This window comes from Spea bombifrons, chromosome 4 (assembly GCF_027358695.1).
Source record: "Spea bombifrons isolate aSpeBom1 chromosome 4, aSpeBom1.2.pri, whole genome shotgun sequence".
Taxonomy (NCBI): Eukaryota; Metazoa; Chordata; class Amphibia; order Anura; family Pelobatidae; genus Spea; species Spea bombifrons.
The window spans coordinates 42183377-42210891 of NC_071090.1; the positions used below are offsets into that span (position 1 = coordinate 42183377).

At 39.5% G+C, this 27515-nt stretch overlaps 1 protein-coding gene across 1 annotated transcript in view; it reads left to right on the top strand.

Annotated features, from left to right (window-relative positions):
- METTL25 (methyltransferase like 25) overlaps positions 1 to 27515 on the top strand; it is an 84172-nt gene that overhangs the window by 9490 nt on the left and 47167 nt on the right. Inside the window, exons 3-5 of the mRNA XM_053464962.1 lie at positions 19007 to 19171; positions 23819 to 23925; positions 26690 to 27322. Of these exons, the coding sequence (XP_053320937.1) occupies positions 19007 to 19171; positions 23819 to 23925; positions 26690 to 27322 (905 nt within the window). The remainder of the gene's footprint in view (positions 1 to 19006; positions 19172 to 23818; positions 23926 to 26689; positions 27323 to 27515) is intronic.

Genomic DNA, 27515 nt, shown 5'->3' on the forward strand with positions numbered 1-27515 from the left:
ATCCCTCATGAAGTTGCATGATTTATTTTTGTGTTATGATAAATCCATCATGCAGGCATGGAACGTCATGCATTGTAAGTATCTGCCGTGCTTACCGCAGGTTTGTAACTGAGGCAGTTCTTCTGGAACCAAAAGTGACTGGAAACCCAGTATATACTTTGTATGAATGTGTTAAATAATAGAAAGGATAAACACATAATATGAAGGGGGATGAAGTGTTTCCCAATTTGAAGTCATCTCTTTGCACAATGGGGTTAATTCAATGAACCTAGAATTTAGTTAGTGTAGTAATTTTTTACTATTTGTTATGACGGGCTGACCCTTTTCTTACACAAAGGCTTGAGCTGGCTTTGTATAATGCATAGTGACTTTCACCAATTTTTCTGTGCATTATACAGGTCTAACCCAATCCCGATTGGGAATACTAACCAGTGTTTCCCTTTATTATGCACAGTGAATGTGAAATGTTTCATCTCTCCACAAGTCACCAACAAAGTGAATAAAAACCCATCTTGTCCCCATTTTCGTTCTCAGTCAAGCCGTTGATAAAAGATTGGAATGCTCCACTAGTTTATTTCCGTCACTTTTTTCCTATGCATTGAGTGGTAGTATTTTTCCTATTTCCCAAGTAACCAGCACAAACATTTTCTTGCTGAAATGTCTGTACTGTATGTATATTATGTAAAAATGGTACACTACGGACTCATTCTACCATTGCTGCACATTATATATACTATATATGTAGCCTTGGCACTTATGGTTCTTTTCTAAGTGTCAAGTTACCCATATTTACAATTCTTATTTTTCTTTACAATAATGTTTGTTCAGGCTTATACCAGACAGTAGTTTGTGGCTTTGAAAAATGATGCATGATGATACGTACACATTCATGCTCACACACCCTTATACGTACACATTCATGCTCACACACCCTTATACGTACACATTCATGCTCACACACCCTTATACATACACATTCATGTTGACGCATCCTTCTACATATACATTCATGCTCACACATCCTTCTACATACACATTCATGCTCACACATCCTTCTACATACACATTCATGCTCACATACAAACATACATACACACATACATACCCCACACACACACACATGTGTGGAATGCTTAGCTTCATGCATTTCTAATCCTGTGCTACACTCAAAGCACATATGCAAATGAAGAGAGGCAAAGTAAGCAATCAATAAGCGATACCATGCATCTTTATCTTCATGTCTCTGCCTTGATTTCCCTTATTGCTTTGGAAACTGTGTGCTTTTGTGAATCCAGAGCCGGATTGTTTATAGACGTGCCCATATTGGCATAAGCATATTTGAAGGTTGAAAAACAAAAGTTAAGAAACCATTAATGTTCTTGCCTATGCTTTGTTGATTTACTGCCTCTTTTCATTTTCTAAGACAGATCTGTTTTAATGAGTACAATGAATTTGTATCATAGACTGCATTTGGCCATGGGAGTCTAGTATTTGAGATCTTGACCCATATATTTATAGAACAGAAAAATTCTGATAGATTCTTTTAAACTTTACATCTGGCAGCATTTTCAGAGTAAAGTCTGCTCAGGTGAATTCAGGCCATTCAAAATCCCAGCATGAAGTCTCAGATGCTTGTGCGATATGTTGTGGCCGCATGTGTGTGGCCCTGTGAAGATATAGGCATATAAATCAGTATCTGGGGATCTGTTAAAAAAAGTATAAAGAATCTTTAAATGAGACTTTTTTTTTTTCCTGAAAAATGGTGCATAGTTCAAAAATGTATTTAGGGCTTTCATATTAAGCCATCAGAAACATGCCAGAGCTTGTCAGACTAAAGTATAAGTGGACATAAATTCTGCAAATGTTGGGAAAAGAAAAAGCTGAAATTCTCTCCTTAAAACTGTTACATTTGCATGATTTAACATGTAGAAAAAAACTGCAGGTAAATCGAAATCAAATAAAAAGCTATTAAGTCATACCTGACTAATTTTATGTATTTTAAACCAATGGAGTGATTTTTTTTTTTTTATTTTTTTTTTTATTTTTTTATCATCAGTATCAGTTTTACAAAATAACTTGATAGTGGTGCTGAGTGTTAGACTAGTGTTGGTGTTTTACAATTCTTTTCACCCCATGCCTTTCTTTTCCTTCTTAACACCTTGTTTAGATGTTTTACTGTAAAAAAAAAGTACTGCACTTGTGGCGCCAATTAAGTGCCAGTGTCTTGTGACTCTGGACAGAACTGTTGGCAAGTGGCACACAAGCCTTCCAATTCATATCAGGGCAATTGGCAAAAATAATGTAGGACACAACATAGTATTCATAATCCTACACTGGGGTGGGAAAAACTAGGCACTTAGCATCTCTAAGTCACTTTAGAGGAGCCTATCACTCCCTTACTGTCTGGAAGCTGCAGTCCTCTTACCATCAGGGTACAAGCAGCCTATGACCGGACACACAAGGGGTTCCCATGTATAGCAATCAAGGAAACCCTACGGGTTCATGGGACCAGTCGGTGAGATGCTGTGGAAAAAAAGTCCAGTTGGGGTTTCTGCAGACACCGCCAGTCCCTGGTGCATCAAGGAGATTTCCTGGCAATATCAGCAATGACATCACTGTCAGGAAATGCCTGATTGGAACCTTCTGTTGAACACAATGATGCTCAATTAGAGAGCCGTCACATTCAATCTCACAGCTCGGGGCCACAAATTGTGGCCCCCGTCTGTCAAAGGGGAGACCAGGCTGACATTTTCTGCTCTACTGCTCAATCCGAGATATTTGTGACTGTATGGATATGCTATGTCTGAGAGCTCCACTTTCAAGTTTCTAAAAATCCTTTCCCTATCTTGCTTACTTTGTGTACTATTTTAGCCATGGGGTATGATGATGTTACAGGCCATCTCAAACTCACCTAATGTGTTTCATTTGGAAACCAAAATGACTTATGGTTTAATAGTGAGTACATGCTGCACACTGAGGCACTGTACATGAGGATGTTGACGTTACATGGTGTTGTGTTAAAAACACAACTCTGAAAGATGCGCTGTAAGTGAAATACATACATCTGAAATACATTATGACATACATTTGAGAATGGAAGCACAAGATTCAGCCACAACTGGTATTTATTTATAAAAATAGACCGAATAGGGATACTTGCGTGACTTGTAATCTTTAGTTTACATTAAAATGGATATTTAATTAATGTCGTTAATTGCCAAATATCTGGATGTTTGTCCGTAACACATGTTTTCAATGTTTTAGAAACATGACAAAAAAAATGACAATGGACTGGATTCAATGCCAGAGGTACCTCTGCTTCCAGAAACTCAATAGCATTCCTTTCATTAACTGCAATGGAAAATAAGATAAACCCAGATATCTGTTTGGGCCAGATCGGGCTAGTAAGACTAAAGAGTCTCAATATGTATAGCTTGGAAGAAAGAAGAGACAAAGGGGAAACATTCAAATATATAAAACAATTTAACAAAGCAGAGCAGGGAAGTGTATTAAAAAACTAGAGTCTTATATGTTAGGTAAGGAATTATCTTATATAGAGGATGGAGGATAAGTAGAAAATCCTCCCAGTAGAAGTGGTATATATTAATACTGTGATAGAATGTAAACATGCATAGGATCAACATAAAGCTATCTTGACTAAAAAACAAAGGGCTGGAGAAGAGGTAATAGGTAGACTACATGGGATGGGTTCTTATCAAATTCTGTGTTTCTAGGTTCATTAACCAAGATAGAACGTAGCTTTATCAGGTCAAAGCCAAGTTGGTTACAATACATACTTAAGACTTTTATACTCTACACCACCGCATATAGTATCTGACATTAGTCCTTTAAACCTTAAACAGGCTATGTTGGTGTTTTACTGTAATCAGAGCAGACATTGACAGTCGCTAGATACCAGGGATCCACCTTACTCCTTGGAGTATTTTATATATACCCGTTAAACGTGTATCATTTTGTGTCTCCGAAATGTTTGACTACAAATTGTATTTGTTTTGACCATTCCTTTTAGGGTTTAGACACCAAGACCAAAGATTCTCAGCTCATTGTAATAGTGCAGTGCTGCAGTATATGTTGTATGTGTTCTTTAATTGTTTTTTATTATTATTTATTTTATGCTGTTTATTATTTTGTCTTGTTATATAGCTGACAATAGTTTACACCCAAAGTTTTACAAGGTCCTTTTCTACGATCTTATACCAGCGTTTGCGTGTATGAGAAATCAGCAAATCTTTATAATTAATAGGAAGAAATAATTTGGTTTTATTTTCTTAGCACGGATATTTAATTGCGCGTTAAAAATAGATGAAAGCAATAAAAAAAAAAGCATACTTATACCCTTCCAGATGTTGCCACGGAATCATATAGGCTAAATGTGTTTTTATTAAAGCTAAGCCTAACCAAATAATTTATAGATCAAAGATTATGTGTCTGGTTTGATTTATCTTTCATATGTGGAGTTGGAGTTGAGTAATGTGGCATTATGACAAGAAAGTCAATAATATAAGCTTAGTTAATTCTGGATTGATACCAAGAGAGCAGTGCAGAATACAGACACCAACAGTATATCATACAGATAAAGGCCGTGAAGAGGCTATTCAGTACTTTAGAAACTTAAGGGTAAAATATATAAAAACACTAATTCTTGGCAATGAAGCAACATTAATCAAAATGAATCATAAAAGTATTTTGGTATTCAGTCAGTTTAATAAACCACTAATGAGGTCACATTATGTGGGTCACTATAGGAAATTGAATAGCTAATTCTAGCTTTGCCACAGGCTGCCACCAGTATCCGCTTCAATGAAACAAGCATTTCAACGAAATATCTCCAAAACAATCATACCGCCTGACAAAATTCACAAGTTACATGTTATTTCAATAAACTTAAAAAGCTGGGGCTTAAAAGAGTTCCCCTCTTTGAAGCCCCATTGCTTATGAAAAAAACGTTTGACCTTTGAAGTGCCAATGTAGTCAATATATATTTTAAATCATAAAATGGTTCAATCACCAGTGTGCGATTTCAAACATTAAAATTAGGCAATCAACTTCAAATGTCACGAAATCTACTTGTTTCTTTTTCCAGACAATGCGTGTCAGCATTTGGGCAACAGCGGGGTATGGTCTTCACACAGCTGAGTTAAAATTCTGCTTAAGTCCATGGCTTCTAGAAGAATCCTGTCTCTCCTTGGACTGGCAAGCGTCTCAAGTGTTGCCAACATTAAATTGCATTCATACGCTCTTGTGCAATCATTGACTATATTAAATGAGCCAACGTGAACTGTAAGTTTCCTTGACATCCGCAAGATTAGCTGAGCTCTCCAAGCATTTTTATTTTTTTCGCCTTAAATCCTAAACAGTGAAACACCCCCACATTTTGACTTGGCGATGAACTCCATGTTCCAGCAAATACTGCACCGTTCCACATACCACATGTGATTTAGAAGGTTTCTGTTGTATAGATAAGAATAACAGGTGCTGTGTGACTCGTAATAACCTGACCGTAAGGTTATGTTGTAATTGTCGTGTTTGCTTTAAGTTTTACATACAACATGGTCTGTAGACTACATTGCACTGGGTCATGGTAAAAAGTCAAGAGCCAGGTGGTTGTAAGACTAGGTGTTCTCTTGTAACCTTGTAGGGACACAATAGGTATATAGGTTGAACTTGATGGACTTTGGTCTTTTTTCAGCCTTATGAACTATGTTACTATGTTACTATCTTAGAATCAAGTGTTACTAAGTTTTCAATTATACCAAGGGAATGAGAGCTTCGTAAACTGACTAGAATGGCATCTTTGTTAGGTGCATCATTGTGAACGTTTAAGTGGCAACAAAGAAACCATGTATTTTGTTTAATTGCAGTGGGGTTTTGAGTGGTCAATTAAAGCTCCACTGACTTTCCCCCATTTGGATTTAAAATCTATACGGTATCTTGCAGATGTCCAAGGTATGCATTTGTTGCATATATACACTTGGTCATAGCCAGAAAGTAGGTACATACAGGCACGGAACCAGGGCAGGACAGGGAAACAAAAGCGGTCCTGGCTTTCTAAGGCCAGCAACGCCAAATACCATAAATCTGGCCTCACTCTACGTTTTTTTACACTCATGCAGCAACGTAAATCCAGTTTCTGAACATTAAAGTTGCTGCATGAATGTATTTAGTCATTTAACATATTTACTAAAATGTTTTAACCAGTCACTAATTGCATTCAGTTGTTCTTGTACAATGGAAATATCTCTTCACTAAGTACTGCCGGGATCCTTCTTAGCATACGTTGCTTCACAGTGGGATGCAGTGCTCCACAGAGAGACGCTCACCTGGACACAACTCGTAAGGCCGGGACCGCAGCCTTCGGGAGGATGATTGCTATGGTGCTCACAGATTTGTCACAAGTTGCAGATACATATTTGATACCAGACTGATGCCAGTAATCATAGTTGCTCCTGTGTGATTCCACATTATAGCAATATAATGATATACAGTGTTGGCGAAATGCATATCTGCACGAAATGGGGTGCAGCCAGGGGCGTACCTAGAGTATTTGGCACCCGGGGCGGATCCTGTATGTGGCACCCCCCCACACACTTTAAAACTACCTGGCCGAAACTGAATATGACCCCCCCACACACACCATAAAAAAATCTAACACTTTTATTTAAAGTAAGTAACACACCAAAATAGGACAAAACAATTAAATAACTATATATATATATATATATATATATATATATATATATATATATATATATATATATATATATATAATTGTTAACAGCAATCACATTCCTATCATGCCCAGGTATACCCAGATTCCAGGAGGCACTCGCAGACTTGGCATGATAGGAGTATGATTGCCCTATCTACCCCTTCTCGCTCCCTTCTGCCCTATCTACCCCTTCTCACTCCCTTCTGCCCTATCTACCCCTTCTCACTCCCTTCTCCCTATCTACCCCTCCTAACTATCTACCCTCTCCCTCTTTGAAGTTCACTTACCTTTCAGGAGTCCTGCGGTGGGGGTGCAAGGCCTCTGTCTCCCAGCTCTGCCACTGTATAGAACAGTATAGAGTGATGGGAGTTATGATGTACTTTAGAGCATAATTATATAATGAAAAATACATTGGAAATGGTACAGCATAACACCCATCACTCTCACACCCTTACCAATCCACACTTACCAATCCACACATACCAATCCACACACATACACCAATCCACACACATACACCAATCCACACATACCAATCCACACACATACCAATCCACACACATACCAATCCACACACATACCAATCCACACATACCAATCCACACACACACACCAATCCACACACATACACCAATCCACACACATACACCAATCCACACACATACTAATCCACACACATACCAATCCACACACATACACCAATCCACACACATACACCAATCCACACACATACCAATCCACACACATACACCAATCCACACACATACCAATCCACACACATACACCAATCCACACACATACACCAATCCACACATACCAATCCACACATACCAATATCCACACACACATACCAATCCACACACACACATACCAATCCACACACACACATACCAATCCACACACACATACACCAATCCACACACACATACCAATCCACACACACATACACCAATCCACACACACATACACCAATCCACACACATACCAATCCACACACATACACCAATCCACACACATACCAATCCACACACATACACCAATCCACACACATACACCAATCCACACACATACCAATCCACACACATACACCAATCCACACACACATACACCAATCCACACACACATACACCAATCCACACACATACACCAATCCACACACATACACCAATCCACACACATACACCAATCCACACACATACACCAATCCACTCTCACTGTATGCTTTCCTACCTTTCCTCTTTTCTCCTTACAGCTCCTTTTCCTTCTCTTCGCTCCTCTTCTTCAGTTCTTCTGTCTTCTCTATCTTCTTCCGGGTCAGAGGGCACGGACAGCGGTGGGCGCGGCTTCAGTGTTGTGCGCCGGGATCTAACAACAAACCCCGGCGCACAACAGCTGTTGCCGCGCGGATCGCAAGGGAGCGGTATCGGAGGTCTTTAACAGACCTCCGGCTCCCTTGAGTGATTTTAAGCCGGGTTCAAGGAAAATCCTTGAACCGGCTTAAAATCACTCAAGGGAGCCGGTGGTCTGTTAAAGACCTCCGATACCGCTCCCTTGCAAGCCTGCTCCTCCAGCGGCGGACATTGCTGTCCGTCTCTGGAGGGGTGCCGGGTGCCGGCAAGTTGGCACCCCCTGATGAGCGGCACCCGGTGCGGACCGCCCCCCCCGCCCCCCGCTAGGTACGCTACTGGGTGCAGCAACATAGTCATTTAGGTTGAGAAAAAGACCTTAGTCCATCAAGTTCAACCCTTCTGCTTATGGTTCCTGCCTTTGATCCAAGAGAAGGCAACAAAAACCCCAATTAAGCTATTTTCTGAATGATGCCACTGAGGGGGAAAAATAACTTCTTCACTCAAAAAGGCAATCAGATTTCTCCTTGTGTGCATCTTAACTACGCTTTATTAAAACTATTAACAGGGTATACTGACAGGTTTTGCTGTCTCATGAAACAAGAAAAGAATAAACTAATTGTCTCTGTCCTAAAGGCAGGCCCGGACTGGGACAAAAAATAGGCCCGGGCATTTAAGCCTGAGCAGCCCATATTTATTTATTTATTTATTTATTGTTAAAGCCCACCCTTCATGTACCATCTTTGCATTTAATCATTCAGACAAATCATTAACACATTCATTTATGCAGTCTCACAAATCAAGCAATTCATCCTCACATGAATTCATTAATTGTCATACGCATTTACACAATTCATCCACACATTTATTCATTCATTCTCATACGCATTCACACTACCCCCTCTCTTCATCTTATCTGCCCCTTCTCACTATGTAACCCCCTTCCCCACTTCTCAATATGTACCGCCTCTATCTATCCCCTCTCCCCCTTTCTCACAATCTAACCCCCCTCTGCCCCTTTTCACTGCACCCCCCTCCCTCACCCTACTTACCTTGTTGCCGGAGCAAGCAGCAACTGCGACCGGGCCCGCGGCAGGGCAGGATTGACTTAGGGGCTGATGGAGCTGCAGCTCCAGGCCCCCACCTTAAAATAGGCCCAGTCAGGACCGGACTGACTGGGCCTATATTGGCCGCATTAACACAGAGCCCCTTAAGCCCGCCGCAACTACCCCCTCCTAACTATCTACCCTCTCCCTCTTTGAAGTTCACTTACCTTTCAGGAGTCCTGTGGTGGGGGTGCAAGGCCTCTGCCTCCCAGCTCTGCCACTGTATGGAACGGTATAGAGTGATGGGAGTTATGATGTACTTTTAGAGCATAATTAGATCATGAAAAAGACATTGGAAATGGTACAGCATAACACCCATCACTCTCACACACTTACCAATCCACACATATACCAATCCACACATATACCAATCCACACATATACCAATCCACACATATACCAATCCACACATATACCAATCCACACACATATACCAATCCACACACATATATACTGATCCACACACATATATACTGATCCACACACATATATACTGATCCACACATATATACTGATCCACACACATACACCAATCCACACACATACACCAATCCACACACATACACCAATCCACACACATACCAATCCACACACATATACCAATCCACACACATATACCAATCCACACACATATACCAATCCACACACATACACCAATCCACACATATATACCAATCCACACATATACACCAATCCACACACATACCAATCCACACACATACCAATCCACACACATATACCAATCGACACACATACACCAATCGACACACATACACCAATCGACACACATACACCAATCGACACACATACACCAATCCACACACATACACCAATCCACACACATATACCGATCCACACACATATACCGATCCACACACATATACCGATCCACACACATATACCGATCCACACACATATACCGATCCACACATATATACTGATCCACACACATACACCAATCCACACACATACACCAATCCACACATATATACTGATCCACACATATATACTGATCCACACACATACACCAATCCACACACATACCAATCCACACACATACCAATCCACACACATACCAATCCACACACATACACCAATCCACACACATACACCAATCCACACACATACACCAATCCACACATATATACCAATCCACACATATATACCAATCCACACATATATACTGATCCACACACATACCAATCCACTCTCACTTAATGCTTTCCTACCTTTCCTTTCTTCTTTCAGCTTCTTTTCCTCCTCTTCGCTCCTCTTCTTCAGTTCTTCTGTCTTCTCTGTCTTCTTCCGGGTCAGAGGGCACGGACAGCGGTGGGCGCGGCTTCAGTGCTGTGCGCCGGGATCTGAAAACAAACCCCGGCGCACAACAGCTGTTGCCGCGCGGATCACAAGGGAGCGGTGTCGGAGGTCTTTAACAGACCTCCGGCTCCCTTGAGTGATTTTAAGCCGGGTTCAACCCGGCTTAAAATCACTCAAGGGAACCGGAGGTCTGTTAAAGACCTCCGATATCGCTCCCTTGCGAGCCTGCTCCTCCAGCGGCGGACATTACTGTCCGTCTCTGGAGGGGTGCCGGGTGCCGCAAGTTGGCACCCCCTGATGAGCGGCCGCCCCCTGGAGTGTGGCGGCCGCCCCCTGGAGTGTGGCGCCCTGTGCGGTCGCACACCCCAAAGGTCGGCCCTGCCCTAAGGGGCCGGGAAGCCCCCACCAGGGCCGTCCTTAGGGGTCTGCGGCCGCACAGGGTTTAAATTAAAACATCGGGTTTTTTTTTTTCAACTTTATTTAACATCCTCCATGTTAAATAAAGTAAAAAAAAAAACCCCGATGTTTTAATTTAAGCCCTGTGCGGCCGCAGACCCGCAAGGCCGGCCTTGGTGGGGACTTCCCGGCCCCTTAGAGTGGCGGACCCGGTCGCAGTTGGTAGGGTAGGGGCCTGGAGCTGCAGCTCCATCAGCCCCTAAGTCAATGCGGCCCTGCCGTGGCCCGGCCCACCGGGCAAATGCCCGGTGTGCCCGATGGCCAGTCCGGGCCTGCCTAAAGGTGACCAACCTATAGTTGATCTATAGCTTTGTGATTCATATTTTGTTTTTATTATATACGCTCCTTACAATGGGATTTAGCTTAATGGTCCAATGAAATATGTCAAATATCACATCTCTGTGATTTAAAATAACAACTTACAAACATTAGTACATCCATATTGCCCACAGCTAAATATTATTTATGAATCAATCCTTTGTTTCCATTTTAGCATGCAGGTGCCCTCACATCTTGTACAGTCCCCCATACATCTTGTACAATCATTTGCACTTATATGCAATATGATCACCTGCTGTGAGTTTTCCCCGGTCACTTACATTTTGGTTTCGCATAAAATAGCTTTACATCGCACACGGAAAGGACACCTACGATAAACGTGTTGAAGGTTTGTCATGTAGTGCGTGTACGTGTTATCTGTGTGCATGTAAAGCATCGTTGGGCTAGTAGCCATATTCCTAATTCTTGGCCTTTTACAGTAGCAGCTTGTGCAGGTGTTAGCAGAGTTTATAGCCTTGTGATTTACCATATTTGCAGATTTAAGTGAATATCTTTTAAACATTTCCTTAGGTCTCCAATAACGGGTTTCTGCAGCAATTTCATATTTTCTATGCTAGCACTCCTTGCTCTCTAGTACAGTATGGCTTTTGTTCCACATTTTTCCATTTTTCCTTTGCATTTTGCCCATTAGACACACAGTAAAAAGATGCGGGTTTGGAGGACTGGTTAATGTCTTGTCATATATAAGTTATAGTTTACGTCTGATACTGTGAATTAATCCATGGTGCCAGCTAATATACTCAGAATTTGTGCGTCTCTCTTATAAGATTTGGTATTTTTTTCCTTCTGATTGACTGTTTGTTATTTTTATGATAAATGGCTATAAAAGCTACTTGGCTCTCGTTCTCTGTAAGGAAAATACATTTGAGTGCCTTTTTTGGCATGACATGTTACTTGCTGAATAGCAACACTGTGAAGACAGTACAATTCGGACAGCAAAATACCTTAAAGTGCAGATTTACAGCAGATACTAACTTTGACAGGGAAGGTTTTTTTTGTCATAATTACTCACTATACGTTTTGATTTCCTTCTGGCCTGGTAATCCAGTCTTCTTTTTGAATGTCACAGAACTACAAAAAATGGCCTGGATAGTGTAGATCAATGTATATATACAGTCATAAAATGTTGCCTCTAAATGTTTTAATTGTGGAATAAGGGCTGTTCTTTCACAGATACCACCAATATGTTTTTCCCATTTGCTTTAAAGACTAACTTGCCCCTCACCACTCTTGAGTAGACCCCCCCACTGCTTGCATCCCTGTAACATCACACTCGTACTAACACAAATAGTAATACACACTCACACTGATACTACTCTAGCCCACACTTATGCTAGAACACACTTATACATACACTTTCATGCCAAAGCACACACTCGTGATAACACGCTTTCACGCTCATGATAACACACGTACACATACATACTCACTCCCTTTCTCGCTCATTTACTCCCTTACTTTTTACCTTTCCCGGGGACTTCTTTCTAGTCTCTCACACACACACCGTGCAAGCAGCCTCGAATAATTGTATGCCTTTGTTAGTGAATAAATTATTTCAGAAGAATTTTGGACCGTCTGTGGGCAATTATCCTGCTTTCCTCTGGACCTCGCAGCCCCTGTTTAGGAGGAACAGTTCCTATTTGGGACCACAATCTCTCTGCACCTCTTTCATTTCCCTTTTTTTTGCTAGAAGCTCAGAATCTTTTCTGGTATTATGTAAATCACAATCCATGGCATTTTTGTTCAATGGGGATTATGTAGAGACAACAAATTTGTTGCAATAATAAATGTACCCGGATCATTATTACTACCCCATTGGTTGCTTTAATGACTACCCTACTTTTACCACTATACACCAGAATTGCTCTTTATACATAATTCCTAATGTCTTATGTGTTTTGGTAACCTTTTACTACTACTACTATTTTTCTTAGCAGTAAGAAGTAAGTAGTGTATGTCTGTATCATACAGACATATAAATGTACCGCTAAAGTAAAGATGGAAGACATGACTTTCCGTTAAAAGTTAAATGTTTTTTTTCACCTTTGCGCCGTGCTAATTTTTGGAATTCGTCTATAATAGAAACAAATTATAGAACCATGCACACATATGCTCAGCTGTTATACAAAAAACCCATGCAACAATCAACTTTTTGGTGTAAGGGTGCTTATAAATTCTAATTTAAGTGTCTAAAGCATTCTTTGTCATATTTCAAGCTTTGAAAGTTTACTTTTACAAGGATGCAAAGGGGGCATTCAAAGGATCAAATTCACCTCCTGAAAACCCTGCATTTTCTCCTACTAATCATTTTTTTTCTTCAAAAAGCATCAACGTGCTAGGTAGATTGCTGCTGCGGATAAAAGCAGATAATAAATTTTATGTGTAGAACCAACTTCTCTGGAAGTAAAACATTTGAAAAAATCATGCATATAAAATTTTAAGACTGTAAATGGGAGAATATATTGATGTGTTGTTTTACTATGTAGTGGAAGCCTTTATGATGGCAGAGCACATCACACTGGGAATTAGATCAAATGGAGCTTGGTTATATACTAGTTTTTATATGTATACTCTGCCGGTTGTCTTATGCTTATATGGAAAAAAATTGGGAGTAATGAGTCTTCAGTCTTAGCTCAGGGCAAAAAAAAAACAACCAAGGACAACGTTTTAGTTTGGAGCTTAATTTAAAAGGCAGCAGTTAGTAAATAATTGCTTAGAAATTGGTAATGCTACCAGCACAATGTTAATTGGCTGTCCGAACCCATGTAGGAAAGACGATTGTTGCTGTTTTGCGTAATGAAGCCCATAAAGCAGCGCATCTTTGTGGAGTGGGCCTTGACAGAGCTAGTGGGTGCGCTTGAATGAGTAATTTAAATTGATTGGTTCAATTTGTTATGGGTGTGGCTAAATTAGGGGTATATAAAGGGGTATATAAAGGGGAACCATTGTGTAAGTGGTTTACTAACTGTTTTTCCAGATCTGTGTTGTCCCTCCCTCCCTTACGTTAATTGGCTGTTTTTGTGGTGTCTTCCCCGTTTTTTCACAGCGTCTGGGATATTTTGGTGAAAGTTGTTTTGGTACAGTGGGCTTTGATTTAGTCTAACTAATCTGACGTGGTTCAAGTTAGTTTGTTAGGTTTTGAGCTGGCCTGTGGCTCAGAGCCTGGGGTGTCTCGGTATGGCCCTGCATCAGTTATTTGGTTAATTTGGGTGGTCTTGGGATGCCCCTACAGTGGTTAATTGGTTAATGTGGAAGCACCTGGTATGTGGTGGTGCCAATGTTTATATTGTTAATATGTTTATAATTTGGGGGTCATTGTCGTTATTTATGATGGGGACAAGTGTTATTATTGTTTAATTATGAATGTCTGTGTTGACAATGACTTTAATATATTGTGAATAAATACCTTAATAAAGGTGTGCGTGTCTTTATTGGGCTATTTTGGTTTGTGGGTACATTTGACTATGCGCCTGTCAAGGAGAACAAGATGCGTGTTTTAAGGGATGTGTATAACAGTGTGGCTAGTTGTGATGGTGCTTCTCCAATACTTTTTTTAATGACTTTGTAACTTAAGGACATATGTGTACAAGCTGATTCTGATGCAAAAGTGGTCTTATAACCAATGGAAAGGTCTGCTGAGTAGAGAATTCCATTCATTGCTATATGCATAAGAACACATTTCAAACTTTGCACTGCAGCTACCGTATTTTCTTGATTATAAGACGACCCCTCAACTTAAAATCTTAATGAAAGAAAACAAGAATAGGACCGAATATAAGATGATCCTATTGGGAAAAAATAAAAACCATTGTTTTTGCATTTATTGCTCTCACACGCTCTCTCTCTCCCTACCTACTCCTCCAACCACTTTCATGTTCCTGTCTCCTTTTCCACAGCTCCGTTTCTTCTCTTGCCTATTGTTCTGTCTTCTATCTTCTTACTTTTGTCTCCTTTCTTTCGCTTCTCCACGGTGTGAGCGCCATTACCCATGTATTTCTGAAAAAGGGCTTAGCCTCGGTGAACGATTGCAGAAAGTACTCCACGAGGCAGGAATGTTGCAGACGGATTTATTGAGAAAGAGAAGCGTTTTTGAACCCTATCTTTCGTGTCTGCATATTTGGCAATCTGTGGTTTTGGGGTAAAACCTTTTGGTTTATCGGTTTCACTGTAACATGTTTCTGTATACCTAGTTAACCTATTTATACATATTCTACTTTTCTATTGTTTCTCTTAAAAGGTTTTCTATTGTACTCTTAAAAGGTTTTATTGTTGCATCACCACTAATTATTAGTCTGAAACATTGTACTTGACCTTTAAAGAGTTAACGCCTCCAAACAGATTTTTGGATAGAATTCATGTGATCAAAGCATGCTATAAGTCAGTTTTAAGCTAGGTTTTATTAGAAACAAAGTATACAAGCAGATATGCTTGACATGCACATATGATAGCCATTAGAGGTGTGTTTCTGTCGTGTATTTTTTGATTGCATGCAAATAATTTTTTTGAAACGTCTCTTCTTCAGTCTGCTGAGCTGTGATAGGAGCCTAATGAACTGACTACATATAGGGTCCTCGCAGAGGATTGAAGTCAAAGTCACTAATGTCAAACCAGACAAATATCGTGTAATGTATATCTGCTTGAGGGTAATACGGTATCAGGCTTATATAAAGGCCAACTAAAAACTGCAGGCATTTAAAGCAGATATGGCACTTATAACATGGCTTAACATAAAAGTACATTCATTTCTATTCTGTATTTTAAAACATTTCATTAAAGTAGGGTTGGTGTGTCTAACCCCCAACATAAAAGCTTTCTTAAACCGGCTGGAGGCATTATAGTAAATGGGAGATGCTCTGTTTGAGGAACAAACGTATATTAACAGTAAAAGTAAACACATCTACATGATACTGTTGTCGGACATTCGTAGGAATTAATGAAATTTGCTAATTTTGTCTATTTAGTTGAATATCGTACTTTAATAGGTAAATGTAGCATTATAAACATTATTCATATTACTTTGGAGAAATATGAGGGGAAGTAAACAATTCTAACACAATAACGGTATAAGCTGTAAACAAATGTGATACAACTACAAGAAAATTGTAATGTTTGGGGAGCCCTGTAATTTGCATTTAAATAGCATTACTGAGATTAGTACACATTGGTGTTTTGCAGTGCTATTATAAAAGCTTCTCCAGTGTTGAACCATTGTGCTTGCTTATTTACCTGATAAAAGTTTTTCTCTATTCTCTGCGTTTCCCCACATGTTTATTCTGTTTCTTGTTTGAAACTGCTTACCAAATGCTCTGTTGAAATAATCAATTCCATTATGTTCAAACGTAACCAGGATTCCCTTTGTGTTTAAGAAAATATTCATTGGGTGTCACAATTTCTGGAGTATGAATATACCTTAACATGCAACTTGGACGCCCATTTACCTTCAATGACTCATTAAGGTCTAACACATGGGGGCTTATTTGCTAAAGGTGGGGTTGGCAAGACAGTTTGTGGAAAAGGTATTGTTTTAACTCCCTCACTTAATTTCACTAATACCTTCCTACATTAAGAAGAGCTGAGCTGGCCCTGCATGAGATATAATTTAATAGGTGAGGAGATATCACAGTAATCTTCCTGATTTAACTACATTATAAAGCCAGCCAAGCGCCCCATGAAGCTCCCTTAGTTAGGACCTTTATAATGTAAAAGTGAAGCTAAGGATTTGAAACTGTACCTCTTCTGCAAAATCTCCTGCCAACTCTCTATTTAGTGAATATACCCCATATTGATGAAGCCATAGGAATCATCCATCACACTAAAAAAGTAATGGTACTTTTTTCCTTTACAAAGCGTCTACACCTTAAATCTGAAATATATTGTAATATATATATATATATATATATATATATATATATATATATATATATATATATATATATATATGAAAAAATCTGTTTTTATTTTAAATAAGCTCCTCAATGTTTAACATTTGTTTAATGTGTACAAGCTAGAAAATTGCTAAAATGTATATTATTATGCAGTAGGCCCTAAAGCAGTGAAATCCTAAAATCTATGTTTAAACAATAACTTGATCATTGTGTTATGAATTTCCCAATGGCTGTCCTTTCTCAAAACCCTTTCACAAAGCTTTTTTTTTATTTTATTTATTTTTTTGAAGGGAAAGCTTACACCTGAATATTTTTTTAATTCCTCCATGTGTTGGCAGTTTAACTGTGTCTTGTGCAGAATCGCCTTTCTTGTAAATTCATTGTGCTGTTACAACTCCAGGACCGTCAATAAATTTTGAGTTTCAGTTTCCTCTGAGCCAGGTATTAAAATGTTCTGGGGCCTTGGAACACGAAAACTAGGAGGTATTTTGCCAAACATAAATTCTGGAATAACACATTCTATTAGATGTGATATACACAAAATCCAAATGATCTATCTATGTGGTTTGGGAGTTTTTCACAGCCAGCTCATTAAATTTCATACTTCTCACTCTCATAGGTAAACCGTAAAGTCAAGACGTTTTCCTGCAGCATAGCATGAACGTAGGCCAAATAATAAGTAGTTGGAATGAAAACAGCTCGACAGTAGTGCATACGGCACGAAAATGTCTCCCCACTACCCCCTTAAATATCTAAAGCAAACTCAAATGAATTGGGCTTTAAAGAATTTGTTTCCATACGTCCTGTGCTGAAGGCTCATTGTAACACTTCATCTGGTTTAAAAGAGTTGGCCCCACACATAGCTGAACTTTTCATTGGGCAATTAGTACCTAGGTTGTCTTCATCCTCAAGTTATAATATTTCAAATGAATTATTTGTATCTAGTAACAGTAAGAAATTGAGATACGTTGTGTCTACACTCCATCCCAGTTTACCGGGCAGCCGCAGTGACATGACACGCAACCGCATTTAAATAAACAAAGAACAGTTACCTGTCCTCCGGTCCATGCGTGCAAATATGTACCCTCGTTTTCCAAAAACACCACTTTTCAAACTTTGTGCTAAATTCATTTTTTAAACATATGCCTCTGTGTGTTGCAGTGTTATGTGTGGATGTGTTAGCTTTTCTTAAAATGTAACTATGGTATTTGCAAATAGACTCCATACTGAGTGTTAAATCATTGGGTATTCTATTAAATCACTTTTAGTCATTAAGGAAATTGAAACAAAATAGTGACAAATTGGCCAGTTCTATGTAGTAGCAAGCACCATTGATGCTAAGAAAGGTTAAGCCAGTATGACTGATTTATTGAAATATCGAAGTGAAAGAAGAGCCATCTCAAGAATTTATTTTTTTGGAAAGCATGATGCTGTGTGTTTTATCAATCAATATTTTGCATATAGTATTCTCATTTGAGCAAATGTTGCATGTACTCAAGAGAGCAATCAATCAAGATTGTAGGTTCAATGGTCGTGAAGAGGCATGAGATGTGATGGAAAATGTATGAATGTTAACAGTGTAATGGGTGGCTGCAGTCTCTGTTCTGTAAGCTTAGATTGGTGCGTGGGTTAGAAGCGTGATTAATGTACTGAATTCATAGTAGCCGTCGTGTCAAATAACACGCAGTATCATGTCTGTTTTGTCGCTTGCAGTAGCAAGCTTGAATAGGCTTTAATTTGTTTATTTTATAAGGTTTTCAAATATTAATCCTTCAAAAAGAAATTGTGACAGCTTTGGTCATAATAATGTGTTTGTTTATATTTCAGGCGTTCCTGATCTATCCAGCATCTTCTGTCACACTACCCAAAGACTAGTAAATTTCAAGGCTTTTGTCAAAGCCGCGCAGTACCACTCTCTTGCGGATTTGGGCATATGCACTCCAGTAGACGAATTACTTGAGGCTCTCTCCGTAAATCAAGCACTAAGACCTAGTAAGTATAGACTTCACTTTGAAAATAATTCTTCACTTAACCAGTTGTTGAAAATGGCTAAACTGGACGAAGTAAACTACTTCATATGAGAATAATATATGTATGAATAAGACTGTGAAACAATGCATACCATTTTGTGGGCATGCAACGAAGTTGAGCCTCCATTGAAATCAGTGGGATTTCACCTTGCGTATAAGCTCTCTTTACTTCAACACAAGGGCCGCTCACATATATATGGCTTGACCTGGCATGTTGAACTGTACGCATGCAGGCAGTGTACTTCAGTACACTGTCTACCTTAATAGAAAAAGACAAGGAAAAAAATCAGTCTTATTTCCCGTCCTTAAAAAAATCACATACAACATGTTGCATGCTGTAAAGTGTACTGGAGTCCATGTGAAAAGTGCATTTTACTTCAAATCATTATATTGGAGTGCTCCTTGGAGTGCACAGTAGAGACCAAGTACTTTTCATGGCTTATTATTTGTAACCAGATTTGCTGTACTGTGTATTTTGGAGATAAATTATTAATAATAATAATAATAATAATAATAATAGTAATAATATGAACTGTTCACATTCATGAAAAATGTTTCCTCATATTGATTCAATCATTTATTTTTATTCTTAAGTGTATGAAAACTTGATCAGGCTGGACAAAATATTTGAGAAGTCAATTAAGAAAAGGTTGGGGTCTGGTTGTACAGAATAATAATAAAAAAAAGCCAAATATTTCCAGCTATTTCTCTGCGACAAGACTTTGCCAAAGCTTACTTTAATAATTGCAGTGACTACATGGAATCTTGTCTGCTGTCTCGCCCTTTCATTTCCTCCAGAGGATCCTGTTCCTAACTACCTCAACTTCATGGACTTCTCCTTTGTACCTGTTTTTTTTATTAGTTATATAGATTAGGTCATGTGAACTCCTGAACTTTATCCAGCCGAATGAGATAATCGAAAATGCGTTTGTCTCAAGCCCCTAAAGGTTATAAAGTGCTTGAGATTGTTGTTGTAATTTCCCCTCTCATCTTTAATTTATTATCAGCCCTTTGCTGGACCAGGTAATCTATCCAGCAGGGATCTCTACAAGATAAGAATCATGTGATCGGGCAAATTATGCATGATTCATTTACTTTAAAATGTCCGTGAAGATTTCATAGATATTGATTATGCAGAAACTATTTAGGTTTTGCAAAGTATGTTTCTAAAAGATACAGAGAGATTTTCTTCCTGATAGAGATATCACTGTCTGATTTGTGGATAATGTTCAACCATGCATAATATGATGGAGGTATGTAAGTCAATAACAGGGCCGGACTGGGACTGAAAAGCAGCCCTGGAAAAATTTGAAGACCAGCCCCATATAGTTTATCTCACGGTCGCGCTCTTTAACCACACGCACCCCTTATACATACCCGACTCACACTATTCGCCATTCTTTTTATCTCATTATTTGTATTAAAATGCCAGAAAGCAAAAGTGTTAAAAGGCCCTAATAAATTAAATACATTACACATAATGGGATCAAAACATTTACTACTGCGAACATTTTAGATGAAAAAGTTCAGTGGAACAAAACAGTGATCACATTATTCTTCACGATATTCTGGTAAGAAACTTTTGTTTCTTTATTAATTCATGTAGACTATTTTTTTCATATTTAATATAAGCTATGATTGAGACATGTTTTTTTTTTCCTTTTATTTGCCAACCTACCCCCGAGTTATGCACATCTGCCCCCAGGCTTGCCACTCTGCCCCCCTGATATGCCTTCTAACCCCCTATATGCCACTCTGCCTCCAGAAATGCCTTATACCCCCTATATGCCACTCTGTCCCATGATATGCCTTTTAACCCCCTGTATGCCACTCTGCCATATAGGGGTCAAAAAGCATATCATGGGACAGAGCGGCATATAGGGGGTATAAGGCATTCCTGGAGGCAGAGTGGCATAAAGGGGGTTAAAAGGCATATCATGGGGCACTCTGCCTCCAGAAAAGCCTTATGCCCTCCTATATGCCACTCTGCCTCCCCGATATGCTTTATACCCTCCTATATGCCACTCTGCCCCATGATATGCCTTTTAATCCCCTATATGCCACTCTGCCTCCCTGATATGCCTCAATCCTCCTATATGCCCCTCTGCCCCGTGATATGCCTTTTAACCCCCCTTTTGCCACTATACCTCCAGATAAGCCTTTTGACCTCCTCTATGTCACTCTGCATCCAGAAATGCCTTATACCCCTATATGCCACTCTGTCTCATGATATGCCTTCTAACCTCCTATATGGCAGAGTGGCATATAGGGGGTTAAAAGGCATATCATGGGACAGAGTGGCATATAGGGGGGTATAAGGCATTTCTGGAGGCAGAGTGGCATAAAGGGGGTTAAAAGGCATATCATGGGGCACTCTGCCTCCAGAAAAGCCTTATGCCCCCCTATATGCCACTCTGTCCCATGATATGCCTTTTAACCCCCATATGCCACTCTGCCTCCCTGATATGCCTCAACACTCCTATATGCCCCTCTGCCCCGTGATATGCCTTTAACCCCCTTTTTGCCACTATACCTCCAGATATGCCTTTTGACCTCCTATATGTCACTCTGCATCCAGAAATGCCTTATACCCCTATATGCCACTCTGTCCCATGATATGCCTTTTAACCCCCTATATGGCAGAGTGGCATATAGGGGGTTAGAAGGCATATCATGGGACAGAGTGGCATATATGGGTATAAGGCATTTCTGGAGGCAGAGTGGCATAAAGGGGGTTAAAAGGCATATCATGGGGCACTCTGCCTCCAAAAAAGCCTTATATTCCCCTATATGCCACTCTGTCCCATCATATGCCTTTTAATCCCCTATATGTCACTCTGCATCCAGAAATGCCTTATACCCATATATGCCACTCTGGCATATAGGGGGTTAAAAGGCATGTCATGGGACAGAGTGGCATATAGGGGGTAAAAGGCATTTCTGGAGGCAGAGTGGCATATAGGGGGACACACTTACATACACACACATGCCGATTTTTTTTGTTTTTAACACATTCAAAAAAATATTATACATTTTGTACAAAAAAATAGATTACTTTACTCACCTTCTCTTGACTTCCGTCCTCTGGTAGCCGCACACTGTTCTCTCTCCTGACAGGATGCCACTGACCTGACATCCGGTGCTGCAGCAGTCTGAGTGCGAGGGGCGGAGCTTCCACCCCTCACACTGCTCCCATCACTATGCAGCCATCAGACTGCTGGGAATGTAATCTAAACGGCCGGTGCGTGCTGATGCCCCCGGCCGGAGCTACTTTAACACTTTTTTTTTAATTTATATGGTAAGCAGGATCGGCTCGCCATATAAAGTAAAAAAAAAAGTATTAAAGCAGAGCCGGCCGGCGGCATCAGCACGCATCGGCCGTTCAGATTACATTCCCAGCAATCTGACGGCCGCATAGTGATGGGAGCAGCGTGAGGGGTGAGGGGTGAGAGGTCAGTGCGAGGGGGCGGAGCTTTCACCCCTCACGCTGCTCCCATCACTAGGCGGCCATCGCACACGGCTGCTGGGTGCCGATGCGGCCGGTCGGCGATACTGTAATACATTTTTAAAATTTAATATGGCAAACCGGACCAGCTTGCCATATTAAATTAAGAAAAAAGTATTATAGTAGCGCCGGCCGGCCGCATCAGCACCCAGCGGCCGCTCAGATTAGATTTCGGTCAGCCTGGGGGGCAATTGCCCCCCTGGTCCCAGCCCACGGACCTGCCGGCCCACCGGGAAATTTCCCGGTATCCCGGTGGGCCAGTCCGGCCCTGGTCAATAAATAATAAAGTTATGCCAATACATTAAACATGGCTTGACAAATCCCAGACCAGGCAGCTATAGCTTGTGTGATTTTGCTAGTGGTTACTATGTTTTTGTGCTTTTTCTTTTGTTTTTTTTTGTTCTTTTTTGTTTTCTTGGCGTCAATGAATGCTGGCTTGACTTGTCTCACATCCAAGAAGCTTAACAGGGTCCTTGTTTCAGATATATTTACGTTATAGGGACATGTCAGTCATCAAATGTACTTAAATTGTTATGATGTCTTAGTAGTCCCTTTACATTTCCATGGTCATTTCCTTGCAAATGAGTGGGGGATTCTGCATAGCCCCCCCATGATCATCTGCCCCTTTGCGCTCCTCAAATCTATTTTCTGTGTAGGAGATGTATTTTGCAGAACTGTTCCTTGTGCATGATATATTTAGCAACTGCCAGCTCCATTGCTTGCTCGGTAAGCACACTAGACCGAAATCTATTGGGACCTCTGTGTATATGCGAGTAAAGGGCTCCCACCGATAAGCTGCTTCAAATAGCCAAACAGTGATGAGAATCGTCAGACCACAGAGAAGGTTAAGTAGCTGCATCTCCAGAGCTGCAGCCTCTACTTAAGGTAGGTGATTCTTCTTCAGTGGGGCTGTCATGGACAACAAACTGCCCATTTTGACTGTTTTGTGCTTAGAGCACTTACAACCTTGAACACTTCATTTGTGCTGCATGTGATATGGTGAATCCCGTGCACCTAATATATAATAATATTAAAGTTTTGAAAAAAGCACACAAAAATCTAATGTAGAATGATGTCCGATTTTTTTTTTTCTCTGTTCAACAGATAAAGAAATGAAGGCAGACACGTTTATGAACGATAAGAAATCACATGAAGTTTTGATGATGTCAAAGTTAGTTGATGGCATTGCAAGTGTTTGTGGAGTGAAACAGGTACTACTTTCACACTGTATTTTGTTTGTGTGTGTGTTTCTCTTGCACTCAGGCAGCCTCGTTTGGTTTAGAGCTATTCCACATGGGGGGCCATTTCATGCTCATGCACAGCTTTACAGATCCACATTTACACAGTGATGGGCAGTGACCGTGATTATTCAGTTAGGTGTCCTGTGTGATGAGAGTGATTAGAAGAGCTTAAATGTACCGCCCCTTTTGTTATGTCAGAGATGGGCAGGCTGAACCCTTAAGACAGACAGGATTCAACGTTTTCAACAAGAAAATACATCAAAATAGTTGGCCATATTTCTTCTTCGTTCTCTTCTTCAGTTTAATGGTGCATTGGAGACCACCTCAGACCTCAGTAGTGGCAAACACATAGCATTTTCAAGATCAGATAGTAAAGCAACTAATGTTACTTTATTCTTGCAGCTCCATCACCGATCAGTCATATGCTCTGTCAAAACCAGATATCTGCGGTGTCAATTAACTACAATGTGTCACATGCTCTTCTACTTAAAGCAACAGTACCATGCATTAAAACATTAACTTCCTAAACAGTAGCATATATCATACTCTTAACATGTTAGCTGAATTCAGCCAGTATCCATACCTTGACAGTTCAGGATGACAAAATGTTTTCTTCTCAGTTCTGGTAAGTGCTAGTCTCAGACTGGAATATAGGAAACACCAGTCATCAACTTCTCCAAGATATTTGAAGTGGTCAAGGTCAGCATTAATATCTATATCTAAGTTGACCAACGTTAATAAAAACTACAGTCATTTTCTGCTCCATTATAATTTATGTCTAACTAAGCTAATAACAATATTTTACACTTCCATGTAAATGCAAGTAGTAGATTCTTCTATAAAATCCTCTATAATCCTCTATAAAATGGCTTTGACATTAGCGAGTGCTGTATAAGGACTTGATAAGAGAAGAGAATGTATTTGTTAAAATGTGTAAAGTATAATCTCACTTACTTCCCTGCCTGTCTCCGTTAGTTTTATTCTCTGCGATCGCCGCAGATAAATGACTGACTGACATAACCTAGTCAGCTACTTATGTAGAATAATGACTTTTATGAATTCCTGTATCTGATTCTCAGAAAAGCTTCTGACGGGTCATATCTATTTTTGATCATGTCTGTTGATAAATACAGTATTCATGCATCCATAGTGCTGCCAATGTTCATGCGTTACTTCATTGGGGCGCTATGTGCTCACGGTATGTTTCATCAAGGCTTTTCAAGAAAGCAGTTAAAGTGCTGATGTCATTTGTTTGTATATGTCATGAAACAACATCGCTGGTCTCAGGAGCATATAAGCAGCTAGAGCCAAGCAAAAATAATAGCAATGACATAATTCATTGCTCTATGGCACAGTCATCAACTTCTTCTAGAAAAGAAGTCCTAAAAGCCTCTTGATATAACAGTTATTGTTTGAACAGTGGTGTAAACATTTACAGAAGAAATTAAGATAATTAAATATTACTGAATTTAGGTGTTTGGCTTATCAGGAATATGAAATTAGTATGTTTAAATATACATAATCATTTTATGGTCTGCAAACCCCTTTGAGGCATTAAAGGTTTTGTCTGTACCCATTATATTAGTGCCTGCAAGGCATTTTTTTTTGTATAGTACTTTTAATATAGGGCACAGGTGCATTCTGTTCACTTCCATTGGCCAACCTATGTAATGCTGAAAATTATTTTCCTTTTTACATATAAACCATTTATATTAGAGGAAAATGGCCTTCAAGCAGCTCAAGTCTCAGTTATTAAAAGCGTTCTGTTTGTTTCCGCTACCTTTTTAAAGTTAAAGTAACTAAGAACTGTAAATCTTCTCAAGACTTTGTGCACAACTGATTGCCAAATTGGTCCATAAAACACTATGTGTAAAACAGATTTAATTAAAAACTACAGAGCACGGAAATCACAGCATGTGCTTCACACCACTACAGATGTCTTGCGGATGAGATTTGCTTTTGCCTGTGGTGTAAGTAATGAGTTTCTCGGTACCCTGCACTGCACCCACAAATCTTTGATGTTAAGTTGGTGATCTGGAACCTTGTCTGTGTTGTGGTGTATTATGGGTTTCCTTATCAAATAAGCATGCAAACCTGCCATATTTCTATCTAAAGTAATTTATGAACGCTTAAGGTGTTCAAGTCAACAGGGCAGTATGGGGAGACGTTTTCTCCTGAGCATTGGTGATTCACCAAAGTCCTAACCCACGTTATCTATAAACTAATTTCTCTAACCCCCTCCCCCCCAAAGCATACGCCTATTGATGTTTTGATAAATTCTCGTCAGGTAGCCATCACTCCTTATATGTTACCGCTAAATGTAATGTTATGAAAATGTCACTCCTAAAATGTAATGTTAATACCTCGCTTTTTGTAACGTATTGATTCGTATGGGTGTGCCACATCCTAGCTCTTGCAAGATCAAACTATTAATAATAATCAACTTATTACATAATTACATTTTTAACTTGTCTATACCTTCTGCTAGGTGCCATACAAGATTGTAGATTTTATAATAACTCCACATGTTTTACTGGATAAAGTTCTTATGCATTCTCTTTTTTTGTTATACTGCATTATCTGGACTACAAGACTCCAATTTATGTGTCTGTTGTATGTGGGTCCATATAAGTGGTGCTTTTCATTTGTTGGATATTTATATAAAATTTCTGTTTTTTAATGAAAGCTTCTAGTTTTGGTTAGTTTGCTTCATTAGTATCCCTCTTTGTTTTAGGTCATAGACTTGGGAGCTGGAAAAGGCTATTTAAGCTCGTATTTATCTATGCAATATGACCTTAAAGTCTATGGGATCGACTCTTCTCATACCACTACAGATGGAGCCAACAAGAGAAACCGGAAATTGAAAAAATATTGGCAAGCCTATAAAGCTAATGCCAGAACATCTTCAAAAGCTCAGGAATCTAACCAAACAAAAGCAAGTGTATTGCCCAGGAACATGTGCGTGGAAGTAAATACCAACAGAGATTTATCGAGATATGAGAACAGTGCATTCCAATTAGAGGAATTATCCATTTGTGACTCAGCAATCATGGACAAAAGTAATTCAAACACAAACTCACTCAGTTTAGAACGCTCCAAAGAAGACTATGAAACAAATAATGTGTCACTAGGCATGGATGTTTCTCGTGAAAACACTTTGTCCTTCCTGGATATCCTGCCGCCTGATGCTGTGGAACTGTCTTCTGTGTCCCAAGGTGCTTCCAGAGTTCTCAGTGAACAAGAAAAAGAGCAAAGGAAAATTGAGAATATCAAGGCCAAAAAGCGGAATGAATCTACTGTTTATTCGCCCCTCACTTCCTATGTCACTGCAGACACAGAGCTACGTGACATTATTAAAGATTTTAAGGTTAATTAACATCTCTGTGCATGTCTAAACAGTTTTTCATGGCATGCAGATAATAAACGTTATTATTTTCTTTATACATAACATTATCATTTTGCTCAAGTCTGTTATAATCATATATATATATATATATATATATATATATAATCAATCATAATGTTCTTGCTTTATTATGATTGGCCCCTGGCGCACTCAG